This window comes from Aptenodytes patagonicus, unplaced genomic scaffold, assembly GCF_965638725.1.
Source record: "Aptenodytes patagonicus unplaced genomic scaffold, bAptPat1.pri.cur scaffold_43, whole genome shotgun sequence".
Classification (NCBI taxonomy): domain Eukaryota; kingdom Metazoa; phylum Chordata; class Aves; order Sphenisciformes; family Spheniscidae; genus Aptenodytes; species Aptenodytes patagonicus.
In genome coordinates, this window is record NW_027472001.1 from 658,476 (window position 1) to 682,321 (window position 23,846).

Here is a 23,846-nt window from a genome sequence, read left to right on the forward strand (position 1 = left end):
GTTGGGCCACGCCTTACGCCAGGCCTCCCCAGCGAACACCCGTTGCCAGCAAATTACTGAATCTGCACACTCCTGCATTTCCTTGTTCCATACGAGCGTGGAAGGAGCAGAAGTGGAAGAGGGTCGGCCTATTTTGGGAGGCAGCACTGCGTATGAGAGTGCACAGGAACTCAGGTCTTACTTCCCAGAAGTCAATCCATACCAAAAGCTCCGTAGGAAGATTGCATAAAAAAGCCAATTGCAAGGGCCTCTACTTGCTACTGTTTTTCTCAGACAGCACTCTAGGAAGAAACTAGCTTTTCCTGCTAGTTTTGCTACAGCTTCGTTACCTTGAAAGATGAAACTTCTTACTTCTGCTACTCCCAAACAGCCTCGCAGCCCAGCAAAACCATACTGCAGGGAGGAAACCTTCACCATGCAAAGATGGGCACGCCACGGGAATACGTTACTCTCAAAGAACAGACTCTTTCAACCACTCTTCCTCTTGCTTACCAAAGTTCTGACACTGTTAGAAAACAACAACAACAACAAAGCGGGGTTCTCATTCACATTTTATTGAGCCCGTTATATCAGCCATTCAACGGTAGGTCCAACTCCAGCCCGAAGCCCAGAATAAGAAATGCCATCTTGAAGTTTCTGGAAGAAGGAAGGGCTTTGAAGCGGCAAGACCAGAGAACATTCATGAAGGCACTGTCGTGCAGGTACGCATCCCTGATCACAGACCAACTGCACCGTTACCTGAGTAAGTGATGCGCTCAGCTAACTTGCAGCCAGTGACGTCTGGAAAAGTAGCGCACGGTCTCTTGTTCATTAGCGCCGAGCACGTTGGTTGGAATTGGGTCTGCGAAGAAAACCATATGCAGTTAGTCTGGTTTATTCGAGTACATTAGGACAAGCCCAGTTCACGTTTACGAGGAATCACAGCAGGTCCCACCTGTCCCTGCAGACCCCAACACCACTCCTGTGCAGCATCCCGAGGAGCAGTAAGCGCAGAACAAGAAACCTTCCTTCAAAATAAGGCCCACAGCCTGCTCGAAATTTCAACAAGAGGCACAGAGCACCAGCTGAGAATAACCTCTGCTTTAACTATGCCGAGCTCCGCCGTCTCCATAAGGAGATCAGCTTCCAAATGAGCCCTAGCCCTAAAAACACACATCTTCCCTAGGGCAATGCAAGGTAAACACCAGAGCACAGGGACACCTGCTCATTCCGTTTAAGCTGATGGGGAGAAGGACAGAGGACTAGAAAGAGAAAAATAAGGCGAGAGAGGAGACAGGGGAGCCGAGAGAGAAAGACAGGTACAGGGAAAAGGCTAGAGAGATGGAGAAATCAAGAGAAATCGGGATGAGGAGCCCTGCAGAGAGATGGAGGAAGAAAAGGTACGGTCGGGGAGCAGGACAGAGGCATGGGGGGGCGGCGGGAAGGAGAAGCAGAAGGAAGGGGGGATAGAGAAAGACAGGGACAGGGAGTGGGGCATACAGGTGAAGAGTGACAAAGAAGGACAGAGAGCAGGACAAAGGGACTGAGAAATAAAGAGAGGGTCAGATTCGGACAAGGAGACCGAGAAGGGGGAAAAAAATGGCAATGGGCTGGAGCACAGAGATGGGCAGCAGAACAAAAGGAAAGAGAGACAGGGACAGGGGCAGGGAGCAGGACAAAGGGATGGAAGAGGGAAAAAAAATAGCGATGTGCTGCAGGACTGAGATGGCGGCATTAAAGAATTGACACGGGGAGCAGGCCAGAGTGACAGAGAGAGAAAAAAGGAACGGGGAGCAGGACAGCACTGGAAGAAAACAAACTGTGACGGGCAGCGGGACAGAGAGACGGCCGGGGCAGCTGCAGGGGGCGAGCGGGGCTGGGGCGGCTCTGGGAGTCGGGGAGCCCGGTGCCTGTGCCTGGGGGGGCGGCGGTCTGTCTCCGTCTCCTTCCCCGCCACAGTTCTCGGGTCACTCCCAGGGCTGCCCCGGCTGGGCCCGGCTCCAGCTGACCGGGAGCCCGTCGTACCGGGCAGTTTGGAGCCCCCCCACCATCCCCGGGCAGCCAGCGGGCAGCAGACATCCCCGCACCCGCACAAGGGCCTCGGTCACCTCACCGGTGGCCCCAGCCCTCACCTCAGCTGGGCCACTGCTGGAGCACAGACTGCACCTCCCGTCACCAACAGGGCTGCCGGGAAGCTGAGGCGGGGGGAATGACAGCTCCCGGCATGCCCCGGGACGGAACATGGTCGCCCGGCAGCCCCGTGCCCCAGGACTACAGCTCCCGGCATGCCCCGGGACGGAACATGGTCGCCCGGCAGCCCCGTGCCCCAGGACTACAGCTCCCGGCATGCCGCGGGGCACGCCTTCCTGCTGCCTGACCCTGCGGGGACACCGTCCCCCGGCTGGGCCCCGCCCCCCCGCAGGCCCCATGGCTGCCACCTCCGCGGGGCTGCCCAGGCCCTGGAGCCCTGGTGGAGCAGGGAGGAGGAGGAGAGAGGGACAGAGCGGCAGAGAGGGGTGGGGCAGGGCGGTGGGGTGCCCGGAGAGGGACGGGAGACGGACAGAGGGACAGGAGCAGGACAGAGGGACGGGAGCAGGACAGAGGGACGGGGAGAGCAGGGGGAGCTGGGCAGGGAGTGGAGAAAGGCAAACTACTGGTGAGGAGCGGGCAGAGGGATAGAGCGGGGAGGAGATGGAGGGGGAGGGGACAGGAGGGTGCAGGAGTAAAAGTAGTGGTAAGCAGCAGGAGAGGGGGACAGAGAAGAAGAAGGGCAGGAAGGAGGACAGAGGGACGGACTGTCACAGGCAGGGTGAGGGAGCGGGCCAGGGGTCAGAGAGAGGGAAAAGGCACGAGGAGAGCGGAGTGAGAGAGATGGGGCAGGGAGCAGGACAGAGGGGCAGAGGGGAGAGAGAAAGGGAGAGGGAGAGGCAGAGACAGAGAGCGGGACAGAGAGCAAGAGAAGGATGGGAAACAATCCAGAGAGACTGAGAAACAGAGGGATGTGGATGAGGACAAGGAGGCGGAGAAGGACAGAACAGCGATGGCCTCCAGGATGGAGACGGAGGAAGAGCAAAAGGCGATGGGGAGCAGGACGGAGGCCCAGAGGGGAGAATTCGCCAGTGAGCTCCTGCCCATCTCAGTGAGCACAGCGGCAGCTATGCCCGCAATTTTGAGGTCTGCCACAAACCTACAGGTGCCTCAGTGCGAAGCGCGGAAGGTAACCTCCGGGTGCAAACCCTTCTCCTGCCCAAGCCCTTGGTAGGCAGCCAGAGGGGACGAGCCTGAGGAATTCTGCCACTAGAAGGAGTGCTGCCAGCTGGCCGGGAGGGAGGAGCGGATGTATGACCTGCCTGCGTGCTGTGTCCCCACATTGTTCCCCAGTGTCTGCGGCGCTGCTTATACACCGTAATTGTAGAGTTTTGCTGCAGACGCTGACTTGGGGGCAATGCTAGGCAGAAGGGCGTGTTGTTTCCAGTCCCCCGACGGGTTCAGACAAGGCAAAACCTTTGGCAATAGCTGTCCCAAGTCCCCTCGGCGTCTGGGGCTTTTCCTGTCACCCCCTGCCTTTTTATACAGGTTTCTCCTCCCCTTTAGCTGGGGAAAGATAGGGAGCAGCAGTCGCTGGCTGACCGTACGTGGGTGGTGAGGAACAAGAGCAACAGAGAGGGCCTCTGGTTTTAGAGCGCCTCTGGTTTTAACGTGACCTAAAATCAGAAGCGTCTTCAATCACGAGTCTGCACCGGGACTTGCAAGAGAGCTGTAGCCATCACTGCTGGAGCAACAGTAGCCCTCCACAGCAACGAAAGACAGCGTCTCTTTCCGTGCCTCAGAAAGAAAGGCCCGACAACAAAGGCCATCACTGCTGGAGCAACAGTAGGCCTTGGTGCAGGCCGGTGGTGAGGGCACTGCCTGCGCTGGGCAACTCCCCGCTCCCCTTCCCCTAGGGACCAGCCAGCCCTTGCTGCTCCTCACAGGAGGGACTGTTGGCTGGCCGCCTGCATGCTGCCGCATGCTCTTCAGATATGGCCCAGCAAGCGTCCCTGGTCCCTCTCCACCTCCTGTCTCCAGAAGAGAGAGCTCTGTCCCTTCCTTTTGCTGCAGCAGCAGCTCCCAGGCCCTTCTGTCCCAGCTCTCTGGTGTGAGAGCTGGGCAGGCAGGCACACAGAAACCTTCCTGGCTTTTTTTTGTGCGTGTCGGAATGTCACGGGCAGGCACCGGGTGTAAGTGTTTTGCACGAGTCACTTCTGCTTGCTTTTAAGACCCTTTTTTGGTACTGGTCTTTCAGGGAAGGCTTATGCAGGCGAGAAGACAACCTCTCCTGTAGTGCTGAGGAAGGGAGAGAAGGCGGCAGGCAGGTTTCCAGCATCATGTGCTCGGCTGTGAGCCGTCAGCAGCAGGATGGCACGGGCTGGCCTGAAGCCCCTTCCCGGGGCTGGTGCTCGCTTCCCCATTCACTTCCCAAGGCAGAGGCCAAGTCAGAGGGGCACTGAGGGGGCTGCGCAGACCACTGTCCCCCCCAGCATCACTGTCTCCCTGGCACCCAATCTCATCCACCCCTTGCTTTGACTGAACAGGGAGAAGAAGAGCTTTGGCCTCCGCGGGACCTGGTGGTGCTGGCTGGTAGCCCTCCTCCCCTTCACAGTCCTGCTCTTGGCAGTGCTCGTGCTTCTCCGGTAGCGCGCTGCCTGGCCCATGGCGACAGCTGACGGGACCGTGGAGCCCGGTGGAGGAGGGCTGTTTGTGAGCCAGGGTTCCCAGCCCGGGGAGGTTTCCTCGCCACACGAGAGGCTGCACAGCTCTCGTGCCAGTCCCAGGAGGCGCAGCACCTCCTGCTGACTCGCTGCGAATGACCCCTGCCTCCTCTGGCATCGCCCTGGGAGAGTGGTGGCACTTGGGCCTAGTGCTTCGGCACAACCGAGAACGCGGTCGTGCAGCTGCGTGAGGCTTGATTGCTGCTCCACCACGGTCTCTCTGATGGCTTCCGCTCTGCCACCTGGCAGCTGTGGGGCAGCCTAGGTATGTGCCCTGGCCTCCCTTTCCATTGGGAAACCCCGGCTGCCGCCAGGGATGAGAGGCCTGGCTCCACGTGCTGGAGCTCTCGCACAGCCCAGGGAAGAGGGCAGCTCAGGAGCCGCTGTCTCTGCCAGAGGCAGGCCACCGTCCATGACAGGCACTGTGTGGATGGAGGGATGGGAGAGCTGGAGGGCTCCCCTGTCTGAGCTGGGGCAGCGGGGGGCTTGGGGAGGGATCAGGGGAGCAAGAAAGGAGCGAGCCTGCTGGGAAGATGGCGACAGGCTGTGTAGCTGCAGGGGAAGGACCAGTGGTAGCAAAGAGCTGTGTGTGCCGGCGGCAGCTGGTCCTTGGGAACGGGGGAAGCAGCTGGAAATTCAGCAACAGGTCGCTGCAGGAGCCTCCCTTCGGCACTGTCCTCGAAGAAGTGGGGTGGCGCTGGCCGCCTCTGAGTCGGTGGCTCAGCGTCAAGGAGGGAGCCTGGGTCACGGTGGCAGCTGCTCAGCAGGCGATGACATATGGAGGATGTCACTGTTAGCTGATTGTGTCGCTTGAGGACAGCTGACGGGTAAGCGATGAGCTAGAGAGGAGGCCACTGCTGGGTGACTGTGAGCACTCCCGTGAGGGCAGAGGGCCAGTCGTCCCGCACAGAGGCCCCGGGCTCACTGTGCAACTCGCACTGTGCGGTGAGGTCCTCGTCCTCCTCCCAGCGGGGCACGGCCATCTTCTCCTGAGGTACCCCGTGTGCCACAGGGCGCTGACAATGGCTTCTGCCTGGGAGAGGAAACATCACCGCTCAGGCCTGGAGAAAGCAGCAGTTTTCCTCCCCAGGCTCCTTGCTGAGGACTCCCCCAAGAGCGACAGTCAGACTGTCCACGGAGTGTTGCTCTTTGCAGATATTTCAGGTGGGGTGACACGAGCCGTTTTGGGACACACCGGGCCCTTTGGAGCCCCGCCCCTGCCCCTCAGGCAGAGTGGCCATCTTGTCACTGCTGGGATGCCCAAAGAGAGCGGGATGGGTTATCTTGGGTGGTCAACCACAGCTGCCACCAGCACTGAGCCGGGGCATGGGAAGGTGTGACCTACAGGCTCTCGGGCCAGGCAGCGTGGAACTGGCTGCCAGGTCCTTTGGCCCACGTGGGCATTTCCTGACTTCTGGGTGCCCGTGTTACAGGTTTCACTGCTCTGACGGAGAAATTCATCCAGAGGAGCGGCGCAGACAGAGGCACCGATGAGCTGGCGCAAACCCTCAATTACTACCTGTGTGACATTTTGGAGGGTAAGAGCCATGCTGCAGGACTGTCTGGCATCGGGCCGTGAGGCTGCTCATGGAGGGTGGAGGCAGACCTGCTGGGCAGCCTGGTCCTGCCTCCTTTGAAGGGCTGGAGCTTTCTGTGGCCCGGAGGACCAGGAAGAGCAGCCAGGGTCTCCTGGCGAGTCAGGACCAGCGCAGGTCCTTTCTGCTCCCCACTGTGGCTGAGGAGGCACCCGCTTTCTCGGCAGCCACCTCTGTGTCTCTGGCGTGAACACCCGGCTCAGTGATGCGTTAGGGCCCAGAGCAGGCTGAGGGCATCCAGCAAGTGCCAGCGCGAGAGTGACCTGAGGGTGCTGGCACTGACGTGTGTGTGCGTGTGCGAGACCCTCACGAGCCCCTTTTCACAGGGCACATCTTGACCCTTCCGAGCTGACCGTGAGCACATTGTGGCCACCCCTTTGGCAGCACTTGTAGAGCAAAGCAAGAGAGTCCTCAGGGATGATGAAGGGTGTGGAGCATCTCTCCTGTGAGGAAAGGCTGAGAGAGCTGGGACCGTTTAGCCGAGAGAAGAGAAGGCTCAGGGGGGATCTTAGTAATGTGCCTAAAACCTGAAGGGAGGGTGCAAAGAGGACAGAGCCAGGCTCTTTCCAGCGGTGCCCAGTGTCGGGACCAGAGGCCACGCCACGGGCACGCACTGAATCACAGGAGGTTCCCTCTGTACGTCAGGAAACGCTTTGACTGTGAGAGTGACTGAGCGCTGGCACAGGTTGCCCAGGGAGGTTGCGGAGTCTCCCTCCTTAGTGCTCCTCTCTGGGCAGAGGGGCTTGCTCCGTGGCTTCTGGAAGAAGGTGTCCACATGACTCTTCCTTTCCTTCCCTCTGTCCACAGAGATGCTGATTTTTGGAGGAGACATCTTGAAGTTTGCTGGTACGTACTTAGGACGACGATGCCCACGTCTAGTCATCTGCAGCATTTAACTGTTGTGGCGGCCATTTGCTCTGCTCTCCTTCTCAGGAGGCTCTGTGCAGCACCTTGAGCCAGCTTTCTGGCCAGGCATGCACGCCGCCCTTTCTCCAGGCTTCTCTTTCCCCCCGGGCCTGCCTGCGGTTTGGCTTTGGCAAGGGCTGTGGCTCCCCTCACTCTGCCCCCACTTGTAGGGCCCTGGGCTGGGGGTGGGGGCAAAGAAGCGCTGAGAGGAGGAGACCGCCTAGAAAGCGCAGCCCAAAGGTGTGTGTTGGGGTGGTGGTGAGGGGCAGGGAGGCCCTGGTGGTGGCGGAGCTCGGGCTGCCAGGCTGCGAGGCGGGGAGGATTCCCTGGTGTGCTGCAGCTGCAGAGGAGCGCTTGGGGCAGGGGGTGCCACCGCTGCCGGCTGGCTGCTGCTGTGGCTGGCCCGGGAGAGGAGAGGTGTCCCGGTGCCATCGTCCTGGAGGACCATGCCCTCCCACAAGCCCATCTTCCTCAGCACATTGGCCGGTTTCTGCTGTCCCTGCCACTGAGCGTAGGTCGGGGAGAGTCAGGTCTCAGCAGAGCCTTTACCTTCCCCTCGCTTTCCCCAGGGGATGCTGTGCTGGTGCTGTGGAGAACAGGACCCCAGGAGCTGGCTAAGACCATCAGCCTGGTGCTGCAATGTAGCTGGCAGATCCAGAAGAAGTGTGGGAGTCGTGACACGCACGTGGGTCAGAAGGTCCAACTGAAGATAGGTACGGGCGCTGTGCCAGGCGCAGATCCGTGGCACTCTCCCGTGCCATAGGGTGCTTCTCACGGGCAGGGAACGCGGGGATCCCTACTGGGGCTAGTGCCAAAGGAAAGCATGTCCTGCGAGCATTCAAGGGGCCAGCTGTAGTCGGAGTGGGGATGGGAGACCAGGACTGCTGGCTTTGCGTGCGTTTGCAGATGCAGAGGAAGCTTAAAGGCAGAGCGGGTGTCAGATCAAGTATTAGGGTCTTTGAATGCCTGCTTTAGCACAGACGTCTGCGGGAGGTAGTTCTCCTTTCCTTTTTTTCAGGTGGGGGCGGCTTTGCATCCTTTCCCCTGCTGGATTCTCCCCTGCCTTTCACAAAGAGCAAAGGGGAACTGCTTTGCATGCGGCTGTGAGAAGGGCTTTGGCAGGCTGTTGTGTTTTCTCAAGCAGACAGCTCCAACCTGCCTGCACGTAAACGGAGCAGGCGGTGATCAAGCCCGCTGGTTTGCTGGGCTTCTGGGGCAGGCAGCTGGGCAAGATGCCCGGCACTCTCAACACATTGTCAATGTCACCTTTGCTTGTCTCTTTCTAGACACCCGTTTCAGGGACCTGTGTCAGTATCCCCCCGAGTAGGACGGAGGACGCCCTCCCCTTCCATAAAGCCCGTCTCCCCACTGGGCTTCAGATTAGCTTCTGACCAGCGGAGATGCTGGGGACTGTAGAGCTCAAAATGTTCCCTGTGTCAGTTCTGCTTCTCCCTCTCTCTCTCTCTCTCTCACCAGGGATCTCTGCAGGGTCCATGAGCCTCCTGACTGTCGGAGACAAGAGGCGGCAGTACTTCTTGATCTGCGGCCAGGCCCTGGGTGAAGTTTGTGAGGCTGAACAGCTTGCGAATGCAGGTGAAGTTATCCTCTCAGCCACCTCCTGGGAGCTCTGTGAGCAGCACCGGCTCAGGACCAAGCGTCTTGCAGGCAAAAGAGCTGTGAAGGTAGGTGGATGGGACGGCCTCTAGAGCGATTCCGAGGGCCCGGACCTGGGCATGAATGAGGGAGGTGTCAGAAGGCCGAGGAGCTGAATGTGGAGAGAGCTGTAGCTGTGAAAGCGGGCAGGCAGCTGAAGCTCTTGTCCTTCCATCTCGGGGGTAACGGTGGGCTGGGCTCGCTTGGTTTGAGGGGTCGGGAGGCACTGGAAGGGTTTTGGCCCCACCAGCAATGTCCTCTGTGGGTCATGGAGCTGTTGTTGACAGCTGGGGGATGCTTGGGTGATACCTGCCCAGCTCCGGTGCTTCTGAGGAAGTACTTGTGTCCCATCCAGCCAGGTGGGCTTGTTGTGCCCTTTTCTGGGCAGTGACGGTGGAGGGCAGGCTCTGTCCCCTGGACTCCTGGGGAGGCCAGTGGCAGTGCTTTCATTCTGTGTGTCTCCAGGTTACAGGCATGGATTGGATGTCTTGGTCAGAATGCCAAGACGCTTTACGCAAGCTTGTACAACGCTCAGTGAGCCACGGCTTGGAAGGGGAAGGTGGGTGCCAACTTCACCTTGTTCTGTGATTGCCCGGAAAGGTGGGGCCTGGCTGCTTCAGGGGCCAGAGAGGAACCACCTCCGCCCTCTCCCCCCTTTCGGATAGCACTCCTGCTTTTGGCCCTCCTGTGCCTCAGCTGGGGCAGTCGCTGCTGCTGCCTCCTCCTTCCAGGGGACAGCTCTGCCCCGAGCATCTGGAGGTGGCAACATGAGCAAACGCAGAAGACTCTTTCTCCCCCGTTTCCAGCGCCAGCCCCTGCTTTCCAACACCTCGTAGTCCCATCCTCCCAGCAACCAGCTGCATTTTCTCTCCTCAGGCGCCATGAGGCCTGCTTTTCTCTTGCCCAATGATTATGATGCGGAGGAGGTGCTTAGGCAGTACATACCAGAAGCTGCTCTCAGGAAGGTACGGCCAGGCCGCCACTGCTGGGGGCTGCATTTTTGGAGGGTAGAAGAAGTGGTGCATTGCAGAGATGGAGTCTTCACGAAGACAGACAAACAAAAGAAAATGCACCCTGAGACAACAACGTGGGGAAACTGAGCCAAGGAGCACCGGTGCTGCACCATTGTGTGCGTTGTCCTCAGAGAGACACGGGTGGCGGGAGGCGGGCTTCTGTCTCTCTGTCTTTTCCGTGGGTATGGTGCTGGAGGTGCTGCGGACATGATGGTGGCATAAAGGGGAGATTCCACTGAAGTCCCTAGAGCATCCCTGAGGGTCGGCCCTCATGCCCATACCTGTCCCAAGATGGGGTGTTACCGGAGCACCTTTCTCTCCTTTGTCATTTGTGTTATGATTCGGCATCTGCCTGCCGCAGGCTGGGCAGCCTGCCGGCCGTTTGCACTGAGAGGAGGATTTATCCCTTCCTCCGGTAGTACCTGCTATTGCCAGTACGCCTGCCGTCCCTCGGTATCTGGTGTGGGCAGTAAGCCCCCAGGAGAGCAGGCTGGTGAAGCCGTCGTGCTCTTGTCTTCCAGCTTGATGACAGCGTGCCGCTGGACCTCTTCTCTGAGCTACGGCCAGTCACCAGCCTCTTCATCCAGCTGCGGCTGGCTGAGGATAAAACCACAGTGGAAGTCTACACGATCCTCCACAATGCCAGCAGGATGATGCGAGAAATCCTCTGTCCTCACAAGGGCGAACTCAACAAAGTCCTCCGGTTTGATAAAGTGAGTGTGGGGGAGCAATCGCCTCCCCCCACGCTGAGAGGGTGGGCAGTGAGCAAGAGGGAGAGACTCCCTCTTAGGCATTGTAGCAAGATGTGCTGCATCTGTCCTTGGCAGGGCTGCACGTTCCTCTGTGTGTTTGGACTCGCTGGAGAAAAGCTGCCCTACGAGAGCCTTCACGCCTTGCAGAGTGCTATTCAGATCTTCAACTCGTGCTCCACAATGCTCGGGGAAAGAGAGTGAGTGTGTGGCGGGGGTGAGGGGGGTGCATGCTGGCTGGGACGGCGCAAGGGGGCTTACCAGGAAGAGACGTGCCTTCCAGCTTGCCCTCCCTTGTCCCTGGCAGGAAGGAGGCAGTGCCCTGAGAGGTGGCAGGTGACCCCTGGGCTTAGCCCACGGCAGCCAGGCCGAGTCCCTCCGAGCACACCCTGCTAGCCACCGCGCTGGAACGAGCCCTCGCAAAGGCGAGAGGCTCCTTGGTGTCAGAGGCAGGCCCTTCTGGGTGACTGGCCCATGACCAGGGATGGGGCCCAGCCACCTGATCTCAAGATGCTGTCATGGCAGGCGGTGCCATCGTGGGCGCCTTCCTCCCTCCCTCCCTCTTTGCTCACGAGAGGGCTGTGGCCTTCTGCAGGTCGCAGCTCAGGGAATGTGGCCTCAGGGGAAGTGTCCAAAACTTGCTGCATGCGCTCTACCCCTGTCCCTTGTCCCTTGCAACCCGGGTATGTTGCGCCCCTGAGCTCTCCAAGTCCCCGAGACCCGTGCTGGCAGGGCAGGATGGCAGGTGGCCCAGGCTAGCGCCGAGGGGAGGTGCGGGAAGGGATGAAGCCGGGCGGGCTTCATGAAGGGGCGCTGCTGAAGCCGCACTCTTTCCCCGTGTGCCAGGGCAGTGTCTGTTGCAGTTACCAGCGGGACGGTGTTCTGCGGACTCACTGGCCACCCTGTGAGATATGAATACACAGGTACGAGGCGTGTGTCTGAGGTGCGGGAGGCTGTCGTGGGCCTGCTTAAGCATAGCAGTCTGGAAGAGGAAGGTGGGCTGGGAGAGGGCTTGCCCAGCAGCCCGTCAGGAACGGCCCAGGCAGCTCTGGTCCTGGCCTGGGGCGGGAGAATGGGCTCCGTGGCCGGTTGTTCCCCTGAGTTCTCCTGACCCCGCCGTGGGGTTGGCCTGTGCCGGAGGTGAGGCAGCCATTGGCCTGGAAGGGTGCCGTGGGGCTGGTGGCACCGGCACACCAATGCGTGCTCTCTCTTTCTCTCTCTGGCAGTCATTGGCCAGAAGGTGAATTTGGCAGCCCGGATGATGGTGCACTACCCCGGGCTGGTGTCCTGTGATGCAGTGACCTACGCCACCTCTCGGCTGCCCCCTTACTACTTCAGGGAGCTGCCGGCGAGAGAGATGAAAGGCCTTAGGCATCCTGGCACTGTCTACCAATATGTGGGGATCCCCGAGGAGAGGTGAGTGTCCTCTGAGAGGGCTGGATGAGGGGACGGTGGCACCGAGGGTGCAGCCTTGGCCAGCAAAGAGGAGTTCTGCAGAGAGAGACCAAGCTGGTCTCCCTTCCCTGTGGCTGAGAGGGTCGGAAGCCCTCGCGTGGGAGGCTTTTTGCCTTTCTCCCCTGCTGTCTCCTGCTGGCTCTGTCCAAATGGCTTTCGACTGTGCTTTCCGTGCTGTGCTTGCTCCAGCCCATGCCCTGGTAACGCTGACCCAAGGAGGTTTTTGTCCCAGCTGCTTCTGAGCAGGAAGCTTTGGGCCAGTCCGGTTCCCATGGGGAAACGTGGACCATCGGGACACTCTTCCTCATGTCTTCCTGCTGAAATCTCAGCTCTTCCCCCGGGCCAGGAGTTGACCCCCTCTTTGGATGAGGGTTTGAATGTTAACATTGCCGTCTCTTTGAAACTACGGGAAGACTTGAGCCAAAGGTGCCAGGTGCTTGGCATCCCAACCCGTTCAGTGACACAAGTCCTCCTTTCCAAGGCACTTGTTTTTCTTGGCCAACGTGGTAAATGTCTGCTAGCCAACAGCACACCCTGGCTTCTCTCGCGTGTCTCCGATTTCTCTGGGTATGGCCTCTGGTGATGGACTCTCGATACGTTCTCCTGCCGCGCCGTGGCCATTGGGCTTCTTTATGCTTGCAGCTGTCCTAGCGTGCAGCTCGAACGTTGGCTAGGGGAGCGTGCAGGGGCTAACACGCTGCTCGAAAGAAAAGCAGGTACCCGAGGAGCAGCACGTCCTGCCCCTCCCTGCCAGGCTGCTTCTCTACGTCCCTTGGCTTCTCACCAGCTAATTGACTTGTGTTTTCTGTTCCCCTGTTTCTAGCATATTTGGCATGGCTCTTACCAAGAAGAGGTCCGAGTACGTCCCATTGCTGGGTAGGTGGAGAACGCCTTGCTCTTCTGAAGCCGTTTCTTCCCCTTGGTAACTTTTAGTGCCACGCTGGGAAGGGAGAAGCTTTTGCCAGGGACGGTGTTGCCTGCAGCGGCCCTAAGGAAGTGCCGCCTGTCTTGGTCACTACTTGGCTGATATCTTTGGGGTGGAAAGCAGGGTGAGGCGCCTGGTGCTCCCTGCCGTGCTCCAGACCTGGTAGGAAGGTTCCTTTCAGCTATGGAGCTGCTCACCCCCTGGGGGCTAAACTGATCCCTGTCTTTGGGATCAGGAAAGAGATTTCCTTCTGCCAGACTGACAGAGAGTCTGGGTGGTAGGTTCTCCCCCTGGTAATCCTCAGCGTTCCTTTCTTGGCAGCATCTGGGTGTAGATATGGAAATGCCAGGACACACGGGATGCCTTTAATCACTCGGTGTCTTGCCGGATGCTTTGGGCCTTGTTATGGGTTAGGCCTGGTAGGCAGCTCAGCCCCACAGAGCCGCTCGCTCCCCACAGTGGGATGGGGAAGAGAATCGGAAGGGTAAAAGTGAGAACACTGGTGGGCTGAGATACAGGCAGCTTAACAGGTAAAGCAAAAGCTGCGCACGTGCGCAAGGCAGAATCGGGCACTCGTTCACTGCTTCCCATCGGCAGGCAGGTGTCTAGCCATTCCCAGGAAAGCAGGGCTTCATCATATGTAATGGTGACTTGGGAAGACAAGCGCCATAACTCCGAATGTCCCCCCTTCCTCCTTTTTTCCCCCAGCTTTCCTTGCTGAGCACAGCATCATATGGTATGGCAATAGGCCTGTGGTCAGTTGGGGTCAGCTGGCGCAGCTGTGCCCCCTCTCAGCTTCTTGTGCACCCCCAGCCTGCTCGCTGGCGGGGCGGCGTGAGAAATGGAAAAGGCCTGGACGCCGTGCAAGCATTCTTCAGCAATAACTAAAACATCGTTGTGTTATCGACACCAATGTTTGGTCGCAAATCCAAAACACAACACCATACGAGCTATTCCTGAAGAACATTAACTCTAGCCCAGCCAAAACCAGTACAGGCCTGAAGACGCTGCCTTAACTCCCGGGAAGCGCTCTGTGGCTCGTGGTACAGCAAGGAGATGCTTTGAGCCTCTTTGGGACATAGCTGCCTGCAGCGACTCAAATCATCCCTTCCAGTCTTGTGCTGGATCACTGTGGGGAGTTGCATGGGGCCGGCTGAATCTCTGTGCCTGTGGGAGGGGAGGGGTGCGGGGCAGGGAAGAGGGCATGGGAGCCGCGCGGTGGGGCAGGCGGGCCCACTACTGCTCTGAGGAAGGCAGAGGTGCAAAAGCTGGGATGAGCGGGCGGGAAGGAGGCCTGGGTGCAGGCAGGCTGGCGGATGTAGTGGCGGGGAGGGAAGCTGTGGTGGAGGGTGCCAGCAAAAGGGACGGCTCTTTGCTTTTCAGCACGCGCCAGCAGCTCGTTTTCTTGTTTGTCTTCCCAGGTCGGGAGAAGGAGATTGACCTCTTTGTCAGCTGCTTGAAAGCCTATAAGGCTTTAGGAGAAAGGCACATCCTGGCATTTGAGGGCCCGATGGGCTCCGGAAAGAGCCACTTACTTACTGAACTGGCCTATTTAGGCCAGGCTGCTGGCCACAGGTACAGGTTTTTGACCTGCAGCTTTGGGACACTGCCCCTGCCCGTCCCCTGGCAGCCATGGAACACTCCAGCCCCTCTGCCAGTGCGCCTGGCCCTTGGGCTGCAGCCTCCCGAAAAAGCCTCCTGGAGACACTCGCTAGGAGCTCCTGCGTGCTCTGCTCCCGCCTCTGCCTCTTTGGGGAGTTGGAGGTGGCTTCTTGAGCCATGGCCTTTCCTCCTTCACCTCTGGGCCAGGCACAGACAGAAGGAAAGAGCTCAAGCTCAGTGCTTTTCATCTGACTCCAGACCCAACAGACAGCAGGGCGGCCTGTCTCAGAAGCCCTGCTTGCCCTCTGCGTGTTTCCCAGAAGGAGCACTGGGGCAGAAAAGCCTTCCCGTGGTCTGGGAGGCAGACTGCTAAGGTCTGGAGCCCAAAGGCAAACTCACCGCTTGCTCCATCCTTGCCTCTTAGCCCCGTGAGTTCCTCTGCAGGGGGGACGTAACGAGACCTGGGCTGGCGCTGCGGAGACACAGGGCCTGGACCTGGCTCTCCCAGTGGCTTGGCAGCAAGTGCCCCTCTGTGCCCTTTCTCGTAGGAGGAGTGAAAAGCTTGGCCTTCTCTGGGAAGCACTTTGAGATGGGTGGCTGAAGAGCTCCCCCCAAGGGCATCTCCACCCCTTTTGTCTTAGAAGGCTTGGGCTGTTGGGGATCTCAGTCCCTTTTGCTTTTGCACGGCAGGGTAGTTGCCATGGAACTGCTAGAGGTCAACGTGAGGCAGTCCTTCTCTGCCATCCGTACGCTGACGGCCAGGGCCCTGGGCCTCCAGGACTGTGAACTGTGCAGTGACAGGCAGTGCATGCTGCAGACAAAGCTCCGAGGGACAATCGAAGAGAGCAGCTATTGCCTCCTCAATGACGTTTTCCTTGTCAAGGTGAGCGCGAGAGGCCTCTCTGGCCCTGGAGAAGGCCTTCTCACGAGCTTTTCTGGGTCTGGCGTCGGGTGGGCACGCTGCTGGGAGTGCCTTAGCTCAGGGGTGGGAATCGCAAGGGTCCTAGCACACGTTTCCCATTCCTGGGCCCGGGGGGCTCCCTGACTGTGGTGAGATCATGTCCCGTGCTGCACCTGGCAGTGCCCGGTGCCTTGTTCGGCACCCTGGAAGTGGCATTGGAGAGAGGCTGGTGCTGACCTCGTGCTGAGGTCACTGCTGTGTGAGTGCTCTGCTCCAGTCAGCCCAAGATTCCCACAGCCAGAGAGCCAGCTCTTCAGCCCACCCCCAAGCCCCAGCTCTGCCAGAGACCCTCAGCAGAGGGCCTTCGCTTTAGGCTCCAGGTGAAGTCCCCCCTGTGGCTCCTTGCGCCTGTGTTGGGGAGAGGGAAGGTGCTGAGGCCAGCAGAGGCGGTTTGCTCTGTGGTCTTGCTCGGTGGGTAGGTGTGCCCTAGCCCCGGAGTGATCTTTCTCCCTGACTCCTTTTCTGGCCAGTTTCCCGTTTCGGACAAGGTTCGCGAGATGCCTGAAAGTCAAAGGAAAACGGAATTGCACTCGACTTGGGCAAAAGTGCTAGAGAAGGTGAGCATTTCTCCTCCTTCCTCCTGGGTCAGAGAAGGAAAACAACCCTGCCGGCTGTGGGCTCTGCACCACAGCGTGTGAGCGGGTGAGAGGACCAGGCATCTGGGTTATCGCCATTCAGGGCCTGAGAAACCCCCCACCTCCTCCCCGCAGCCCCACAAGCACACCCAATAACTTTCCTCCCGCAAGGTGTGCCCTGGAGGAGGAACGATGTCTTCTGCATTCCCTTGCCCAAGCTCCCTCCTTCTGCAGGGCAAGTGATGTTAGGTGTGACCTTAAAGTCTCCAAGAAATTAAGAGTCAGTAAGCTTCTGAGCAGGGAAGTGGTTGGGGAGAGACATCAGAGCATCCTCTCAAGAGACAGAGGCTAAATCTCCTCCCCGGAAGACACTTGAGAATCCACCGGACTGCCCTCAGAACACCCTGCTTTTTTTCAGGCCATTGGAGCAGAATTTGGCATATTTGTCATCGACAATGCCCATTTCATCGACCCTGCCTCCTGGAGTATCATGTCACCCCTGCTCCAAGACGTCTCCCTCTTCACGGTCATGAGCTTAGCTCCAGGCTACGCGCGAACAGAGAGCTTTTGCAAAGCCGCAGCAGAGAACACAACATCCCAGCAGATCACCTGTCTTCACCTGGACGAGCTGAAACCTTCAGCCATGGTGCAGAAAGTCTGCCAGGGCCTTGGAGTGGTCAGCATCTCCAGGGATCTAGCGAGGTAAGTTCGAAGCAGGGGAGCTCTTCCTGAGGGCTTGAACCTATGCAGACCATGGAAGGGACTCACCTCCCCAGGAAAGGGAGCGCAGGGCCGCTAGAAGCATCAGTGCCTCTAGCAAGTACTGGGCGTGGGTTGCTTTTTATGCCTCGCCCTGGCAGGTGGGAGCCGAGAGTGGGCAACTCCCTCGGCACAGAGCGTGGGAGGTGTCAGCCCTTCGCTGTTGCACAGGGAGGAAGGGAGGAAGGGAGGAAGAGTCCCAAGCCCAAGCGTGGCTGGGGTGTGAAAAGGCCTTGGTCTAGGTGGCCAGGCTGTGGGGGAGATTCCCCGGGGCAGAGGTCTGCCCTGCTGCCAGAGAGGATCTAGGCTCCCGAGGAGAGGAAAGGCAGGGCTTGCTGCTCTGTGCTTTGGGCATTGTCCGCAATTCTTTTCCGATGGACTTCCGTGAAGGCTGGGGGTTCAGGGGGGCCCAAAAGCTCAAGCCAGCGGGAGGACCGTCCCTTTCAAAAGTGAGGTGTAGCTGTGACGAAGATGCTGGCTACCCTGCTATGCCCGAGTTACTCGCCGCCCACCTGAACTGTGTTTCACCTTACTTTCCTTGTGGGGGTCACTGCCGGGTCTGCTCCTGTCCAGGTTCCTGATCCAAAGAAGCTTGGGGGTCCCCTATTACTGCGAGGAGCTGCTGCGCTGCCTTTGTTGCAACGACATGCTCTTGTTCCGCAACCGGAGGCGGGGTGAAAAAGCAGAGGACAACTGGGAGAACCTGATCAGTAAGCACCTTTGCTGCTGACTAGAGAGTCGCTGTGGCGCATTGTCTGCAGCACAGTCTTGCCCTGTCGTTCCCCCATGGATCTGGGCAGAGTCAGATCTTGCAGCAGTGCAGAAGTTGGTCTGGCGGAGGTTGTGGGCTCCTGTGTGCCTCGCTGTTGGGACAGCCAAAGCAGGGGCTAGCGAGTTCTGGTGGCTTGGAGGGGCCTAAATTCTTGGGGCGGGGGTTGGGGGGCTAAACCAGAGGGGAAATTGTTCCGGAGCACATGTGTTTCTGGTGTTCCTTAGGCATTCTAATGGGCACGTAATTTACCTTGCCCAAACGCCAGCTCGCTTGAGAACAAACCCCAGCTTGGGGTGAGGGACAGGCCCGGGAAACTTGAATCCAAAACCATAAATCCCCACAAGGGTGCTGGTAACGGAAGAAAACGGTGGTAATGCCACCGAGAGAGCAATGCCAGCCAGAGTGCCGTGGCCTTGGGAACAGCCAGGACTGACGCTCCGTTTTGCATGACCACCGGCAATTTCCCTGGCTGCGGACGTAGCGCTGTTGAAGGCAGCAATGCTGCTGCTTTCTGTCCCAGGGCGTTCAGTCGCCCCCTGGGAAGTCTGGAAGCTTTGACTGAGGGACTGTTTGGGAAAGCTGGTCTGAAGGCAGAACATCTTTGGGAGGGCTGTGCAAGGAAACTGTTTTGCTCTGCTTAATGACCCACGTTCAGCGCAGGCAGGTCAGCGCGCCCACACTGGCCCGTGTAAGGTGGGACTTGTCCCATCTCAGGTGAAGTTTGAAATGTTTGCAAGCTGCAAGTCACTTTGCAAATTGCCTTATTCGTGCTCTCCTGCTCCACCCAGCTTCTGCAGTCGAGGCTTCAGCCCTCGCAGCAACCTCGAGCTCCAGCGCGGGGAATGATGGCAGGGTCTGCATCATCAGACCAGACGTGAACCTGGAGAACACCATGCTGCCTGCCAGCTTGAAAGGTGAGGGGCCGAGCGCCGCTCTGCCGGCTCGCGGCTGTGCTGGGGCCCCTTCCCGGGGCATCGGCTAGAGGGAGGCTGGGCATCTGTGTGCTGCAGAGTCACCCTCTCAGCTTGGGGGCTCTGCTGGGAAGGTGGCTCCAGTCCAACCAGGAACAGGCCTGGGGTTGCGGGCAGCCCTTTCCCCCTCCTGGGCGTGGACCAGCCGTGAGCGTGCTGCCTGCTTTCCAACAGCGGGTAGGAGAGAAAAGCTTACTGGTGCAGCACTAAAATGGCTCCCTTTTCTCACAGAAGCAAAGCCTTTGCTGGGAAAAATCTTTGACTTGCCTCTGACTCGACTTTGAACGTGGCTTCTACCTCGCTATTCTCTTTTTAAGTTCCCCAGCTAGCGCTGGTCTCAGGGCACTTAATCCAAACCAAACCCGTTTTTTTTCTGTGGATTGCCACGGAAATTCCCCCGTAGCCAGGGGAGCTGGATGGGGGAACTGTCAATGAGTGTCTCTCCTCTCTAGCCATAGCCATTTGTATGAACCTTGGAGAAGCGTCATGCTAAAAAGTTGTTTTGTCCAAAAAAAAAAGACGACAACCAAAAGAAAGGAATAGTATCGTCTGGCCAAGTTAAGACAACTGTTGTGGGGAGCTCTGAGTCCACCTCTGATGTGGGGAAAGTTCTCTGTTCTCTCTGCGCACTACTCCAGATCTGGTAGGGCGCATCATGGGATGCGTGTACCTGCTGGATCCTGCCCTCCTCACCCTTGGTGGAGGAGCGTTTGTTTGAGCGTCTTGCTCTTCCCCAGGCCTTGTGGCCTGCGATTCCAACAGGAGCGGAGCCATTTTGAAGACGCCTACCCTGGGTTGCGATTGCCCAGCAGGTGCAGTCCCGAGGAGAGGAGGCCAAAGTCGACCCCGTTTCATGTGTTGAAACTTTCCAGCCTCTCCAGCCTCAGCATGGGGAACAGGCAAGAGAGAGACGTGTTGCTGCTTTTTGACAGAGATTGCGCTGGCTCAGCTGGACCGGATAAAGCCGCTGAAGCAGATGGTTTTGAAGTTTGCAGCTGTCATCGGGCCAGTGTTTACCACCCAGCTGCTGTCGCACATCCTTCCCACTGGCGTCAGGCCCAAGATGAACTGCTTGTTGAACACGTTGGTGAGCGACAACATCCTTAAGCGGCTGAAAAGCACAGAGGTGCCAGAAGATGTCCAAGATCCTACCAAGGGGCCAGCCACCTCTCTGCGGGCAGAGCGCGGTAAGTGGTAGCAGTAAGGCGGACAAGGGAGCTCCCAGCTGTGTCCCGGCGGGGCTCCCCAGGGCATGGTGCGCTTCCCCCCGCCAGTGATGGGTGGGTGGAGCTCAGGCAGGCATGGCTGTTCGGGATGGGTTGTTCAAAGATCTTACAAGTCAATCTCAAAGCACACTAGCTTTGCACCGGAGGGAAGTCCGCACCAGCCGTCCCAAGTGCCTCTGCTCCCCTGCCTCCAAGCACTGCTCACAGCGCAGGCATGGGAGGGCTTGTGGAATCCCTGACATCCTCTCCCAGCCGCCTGCAGCGTCCAGATCAAAGATGCCCTCCAGAGTGCCCCGGGGCCTTTGACAGGCTTTTACTCGGCTTTGATTCCCCTGTGGCCCAGGGCGGGAAGCTCAGGAGGCTGGGAACCGCCTTGCCAAGAGCGGGGAGAAAGCGCTGGCCGGGGCTTGCTTCGGCTGGCGGCAACATCCCCAGCTCCTGCCTGGAGTGCAGCTGAGCACTGTGTCCCCAGGGCTGTGCTAGCGTCAGCAAGGCGAGCGGGCCCTTTCTCCCCGTGCTGCAAGGCTCGGTGTGCAGCAGCGCTGGTTCTCTGCCGAGGATGTGCATGACTTTCATACCCCGGCTGGGACGGCCCTGAGCCCTGGCCCCAGCTCGGGCTGCCGCAAAGGCCCTTTGCCTTGCAGGTGTGGAGAGGCCCTCTCTGAGCAAGACGACTGTGGAGCAGCAGTCTGGCGTCCTGGCCTTCTGTGTCCTGCTGCTGCGAGAGGCTGCCTATGAGCTGTGGCCCGAGAGACAGCGGGTCGCCTTGCACTGCAAGTGTGCCGCCTTCCTGGAGCAGCACGCGCACAAATGCAAGAGCTGCAGCCAAGGGGACTTTGTTGCCTTCCACCGCTTCGCCGTCACCAGCACCCAGGACGGAGGGAGCCCTCATGGCCCTGCTGCCCAGGGCGACTCCCGCAGCTGGGAGGCCTTGGTGCTTGCAGGAGAACAGCTGAAGAGGGCTAGGACCCACGGCACTGAGGGTATGCTGTGTACCATGCTCTGCAGCCCGGGCCCTCCTGGAGGCCAGGGGTGTGTGCTGGGGATCGGGTGGGAGTAGATCTGCTAGGGATGAGCCCAGGAGGTGAGGACGACCACTGCAGACTTTCCTCAGTCTGTTGGGACCCTTGCAAGGATCCTTGCAAGCCCGCTGGGAAGAGCAGCTCTTACCCCCGGGGTACGCGAGGAGGTGTCTAACCCCCTGTTTTCTTTCCAGATGCTGCAGATGCTCTGCAGCAGCAGCAGGCTTTCAGGGAGGAGGATTTTGGGTGAGCAGACAAGGTTTTGATTATTTTTGAAGCCAGTGAGCTCAGGGTCTCCAGAGGAGACAAAGGAAGCGGCAGCATTTGGCTGCCGGTTGTGACTCTAGCTTAGGGGAGAGGCTTTCTGTGCGGTGGGAGCTGGGAGGAGATGGCCACGGCGATGAGAGAGTGCTTGAGGAAGCCCGTGGGCTCAGAGTGATCGTCACCCTCCACTGGAGCAGCCCTTGCTTTGCAGTTCCTCCAGAGTAGCGCTGCAAACTCTGCAGGGGAGACGCCGCCCCAGGGACTCGAGTGCTTTGCCTGTGGGAGGTGACAGAAAGCCCAGCTTGTCTTTTTCTCCCTACCTACAAAGCACCTGTATGAGTCCTGCCTGCCCGTGGCCTCGTGCTCTGCTTTGAACAAAGGGCTTTTGATGCCGTCTCTGTGGGGAGAAGGACCAGTATAGGTGATGCCCGTGTATTCTGTGCTCTCTTCTTCCCCTGGGAACTGTCCTCTGACTAGTGTGGCAGGGCGGTTTCTGGCAAAGAGCGAACAGACAACTGAGCTGCCCAGCAAGACCGACGGGAAGCACAACGGCACATGTGAATGCAAAGCCATCGTGGAATCGGTGCTTGTGCCTTTGGCTCGCCACTACATGGCAATGGGCGATGCTGCCAGAGCCTTTTACTACCTTCTGGAGTGCGCGGCTGCCTACCTGCATGTCTCCAACAGCTACATGGTGAGTTGCCCTGCTTGCCAGGACCCACTGTGCACGGAGTCCTCTCAGTCGCCTGGCTCTGGGCAGGACAACTTCCCCGTTGCAAGAGGGCATGCCTTCGCGGGGCCTTGGAAGGGAAATGCTGGGTCAGACCCTGACTTCTTCCTCCGGTTTGCCTCTTCTGCGGCAAGAGACACAGGGCACTGTGCCCTTAGCACGAGGAGCATTAGCAGGGAGGCGGTCTGAAGGATCACTGGTGCCTGTGCTCTGAGCCAGGGTGACTGTGTTTGAGCGGGCATCACCAGGGAGAGAAGCAGGCTCTCTTAAGACAGATGCCAGAGGCAACGGGGGAGGACAAGGCTGGCCATGGGCTCTGCACCCACGCTCACCTGCTCTCTGTGTGCTTGCGCAAAGGCCCTCATGAAGCTGAACGAAGCGGAGGTCCTGAGGAGCTCGGTAGAGAAGAAAGTGAATGTGATAGCCCGCTTTGAAGAGGCCACCTTCTTCAGCCTCAAAGGGGAGGTAAAGAGACGGGGAGGTCTGGAGGGACCGCCTGGGGGACGCAGCTGGATGCCTTCCCCAGTTGCAGTGGATATCCCTGGCATCTCCAGCCACTGGCAGATTCCTGCAGTCTCTTGGGCAACTACTCCATATCGGGATGATTCCCTTTTCCTGTGCAGGTCTGCTGTCATATGGGACGCCTGAAGCTGGCAAAGAAAATGATCAGGAAGGCGCTGAGCCTGCTCAAAAGGCAGTTTCCCCGGACCTCCGTTGGAGCCTTTGTCAAGCCGCAGCTGGAAAAGTTTCAGTGTGCCGCTTATGTTGCCAGAAGAGCATCCTCCCTTCCGCAGGAGGCCCGGTAAGAAGCAGAACTGAGAACCCGGGAAGGAAGAGCCATTTCCTACCTGGTCCCAGGCATCTGGGCCCAGACCTGCCTAGACTTGAGGCCACACCTAACCTGACACATAGGCCTTAGCAGGACCGAGGCGTTAAGGACCGATGTGCGGGTAAAACAGGCAACGACAGAGCCCCACGCTCCCTCCCCTCCCTGCGCAGTCATGGGAACAAAGCACGCCTTTTGGTAAAAAGCAGCTTGCAGCCGGGGATGTGGCTGCTGACACGTGTTGGCTGCGGCAGGGGGTTGGTGGTGACTGGGAAGAGAGCGCTGTAAAGAGGGAGTAGAGGCTGAAGAGGGGCAGGGGTCTGGAGGCAGGACCGGGACATGGGGAAGGAGCAGTAGGTGGAGGTGAGGTGTGAGAATCAGGAAGCTCAGGGGCCAATACCCCTTTTCCTGCTGGTTCCCGGCTTTGCTTGGCCCCCCCCCCCGGCGCTGTAGTGCCAACGTGCCCTCTCGAGCGGTCAGCTTCCCCCGGCAGCACTTCTTTGCCCCCTTCCGCTCTGGCAGCCCTCTCTCCATCAGCTCCCTTTCCTCCGAGGAGGTGTAACTGGCTTGTCCGCCGCCCTGCTTTCCCCCGGCCCTGTCCGATTTAGCACTGTACAGCTAGAGCCTCTGGGCCCAGCAGTTTCTCTTGTGTGGCAGGAGGAAGAGGCTAGCCTGGCTGCTGCGGCAGAGCTGCTGCCTTTCCTTACTGGAGCACCTCTTCAGCCTGGAGGGCACTTCCAGCGGACGGACGTTCTCCCGCCTGGCAGCGCGCATGAAGGCCAACACGGACAGGGCGGCAGACTCCTATCGGGCAGCAGACTCCCGCCACAGATAGACTTAAACCAGAAGGGTGGAGCTGAAGTCAGCTAATTACACATCTCCTCCATGATGACCTTTGTTGTTGGGCCTTTCTTTCTGAGGCACGGAAAGAGACGCTGTCTTTCGTTGCTGTGGAGGGCTACTGTTGCTCCAGCAGTGATGGCTACAGCTCTCTTGCAGGTCCCGGTGCAGACTCGTGATTGAAGACGCTTCTGATTTTAGGTCACGTTAAAACCAGAAGCCCTCTCTGTTGCTCTTGTTCCTCACCACCCACGTACGGTCAGCCAGCGACT

General features: G+C 59.0%; 1 protein-coding gene and 1 long non-coding RNA gene across 2 annotated transcripts; one reads left to right on the plus strand and one right to left on the minus strand.

Annotated features, from left to right (window-relative positions):
- Positions 1-533: 533 nt before the first annotated feature.
- LOC143173281 (uncharacterized) lies at positions 534-2,173 on the minus strand. Its single transcript, XR_012997511.1, has 3 exons — positions 2,112-2,173; positions 739-841; positions 534-636 (listed from the first exon to the last, which is right to left on the minus strand). It is a non-coding gene; the product is annotated as an uncharacterized LOC143173281 (long non-coding RNA).
- Positions 2,174-5,263: 3,090 nt separating this feature from the next.
- LOC143173265 (adenylate cyclase type 10-like) lies at positions 5,264-23,636 on the plus strand. Its single transcript, XM_076363480.1, is given in 26 exon segments — positions 5,264-5,416; positions 5,620-5,736; positions 5,738-5,894; positions 6,164-6,268; positions 7,133-7,171; positions 7,801-7,944; positions 8,708-8,913; positions 9,350-9,443; positions 9,761-9,849; positions 10,419-10,610; positions 10,725-10,846; positions 11,493-11,569; positions 11,873-12,062; positions 12,925-12,977; positions 14,448-14,601; positions 15,319-15,511; positions 16,060-16,146; positions 16,583-16,866; positions 17,497-17,633; positions 18,493-18,609; positions 19,599-19,853; positions 20,537-20,875; positions 21,664-21,872; positions 22,266-22,373; positions 22,532-22,710; positions 23,392-23,636. Coding segments are annotated over 26 exon segments (3,978 nt in total). The 3' UTR covers positions 23,570-23,636.
- Positions 23,637-23,846: the final 210 nt, after the last annotated feature.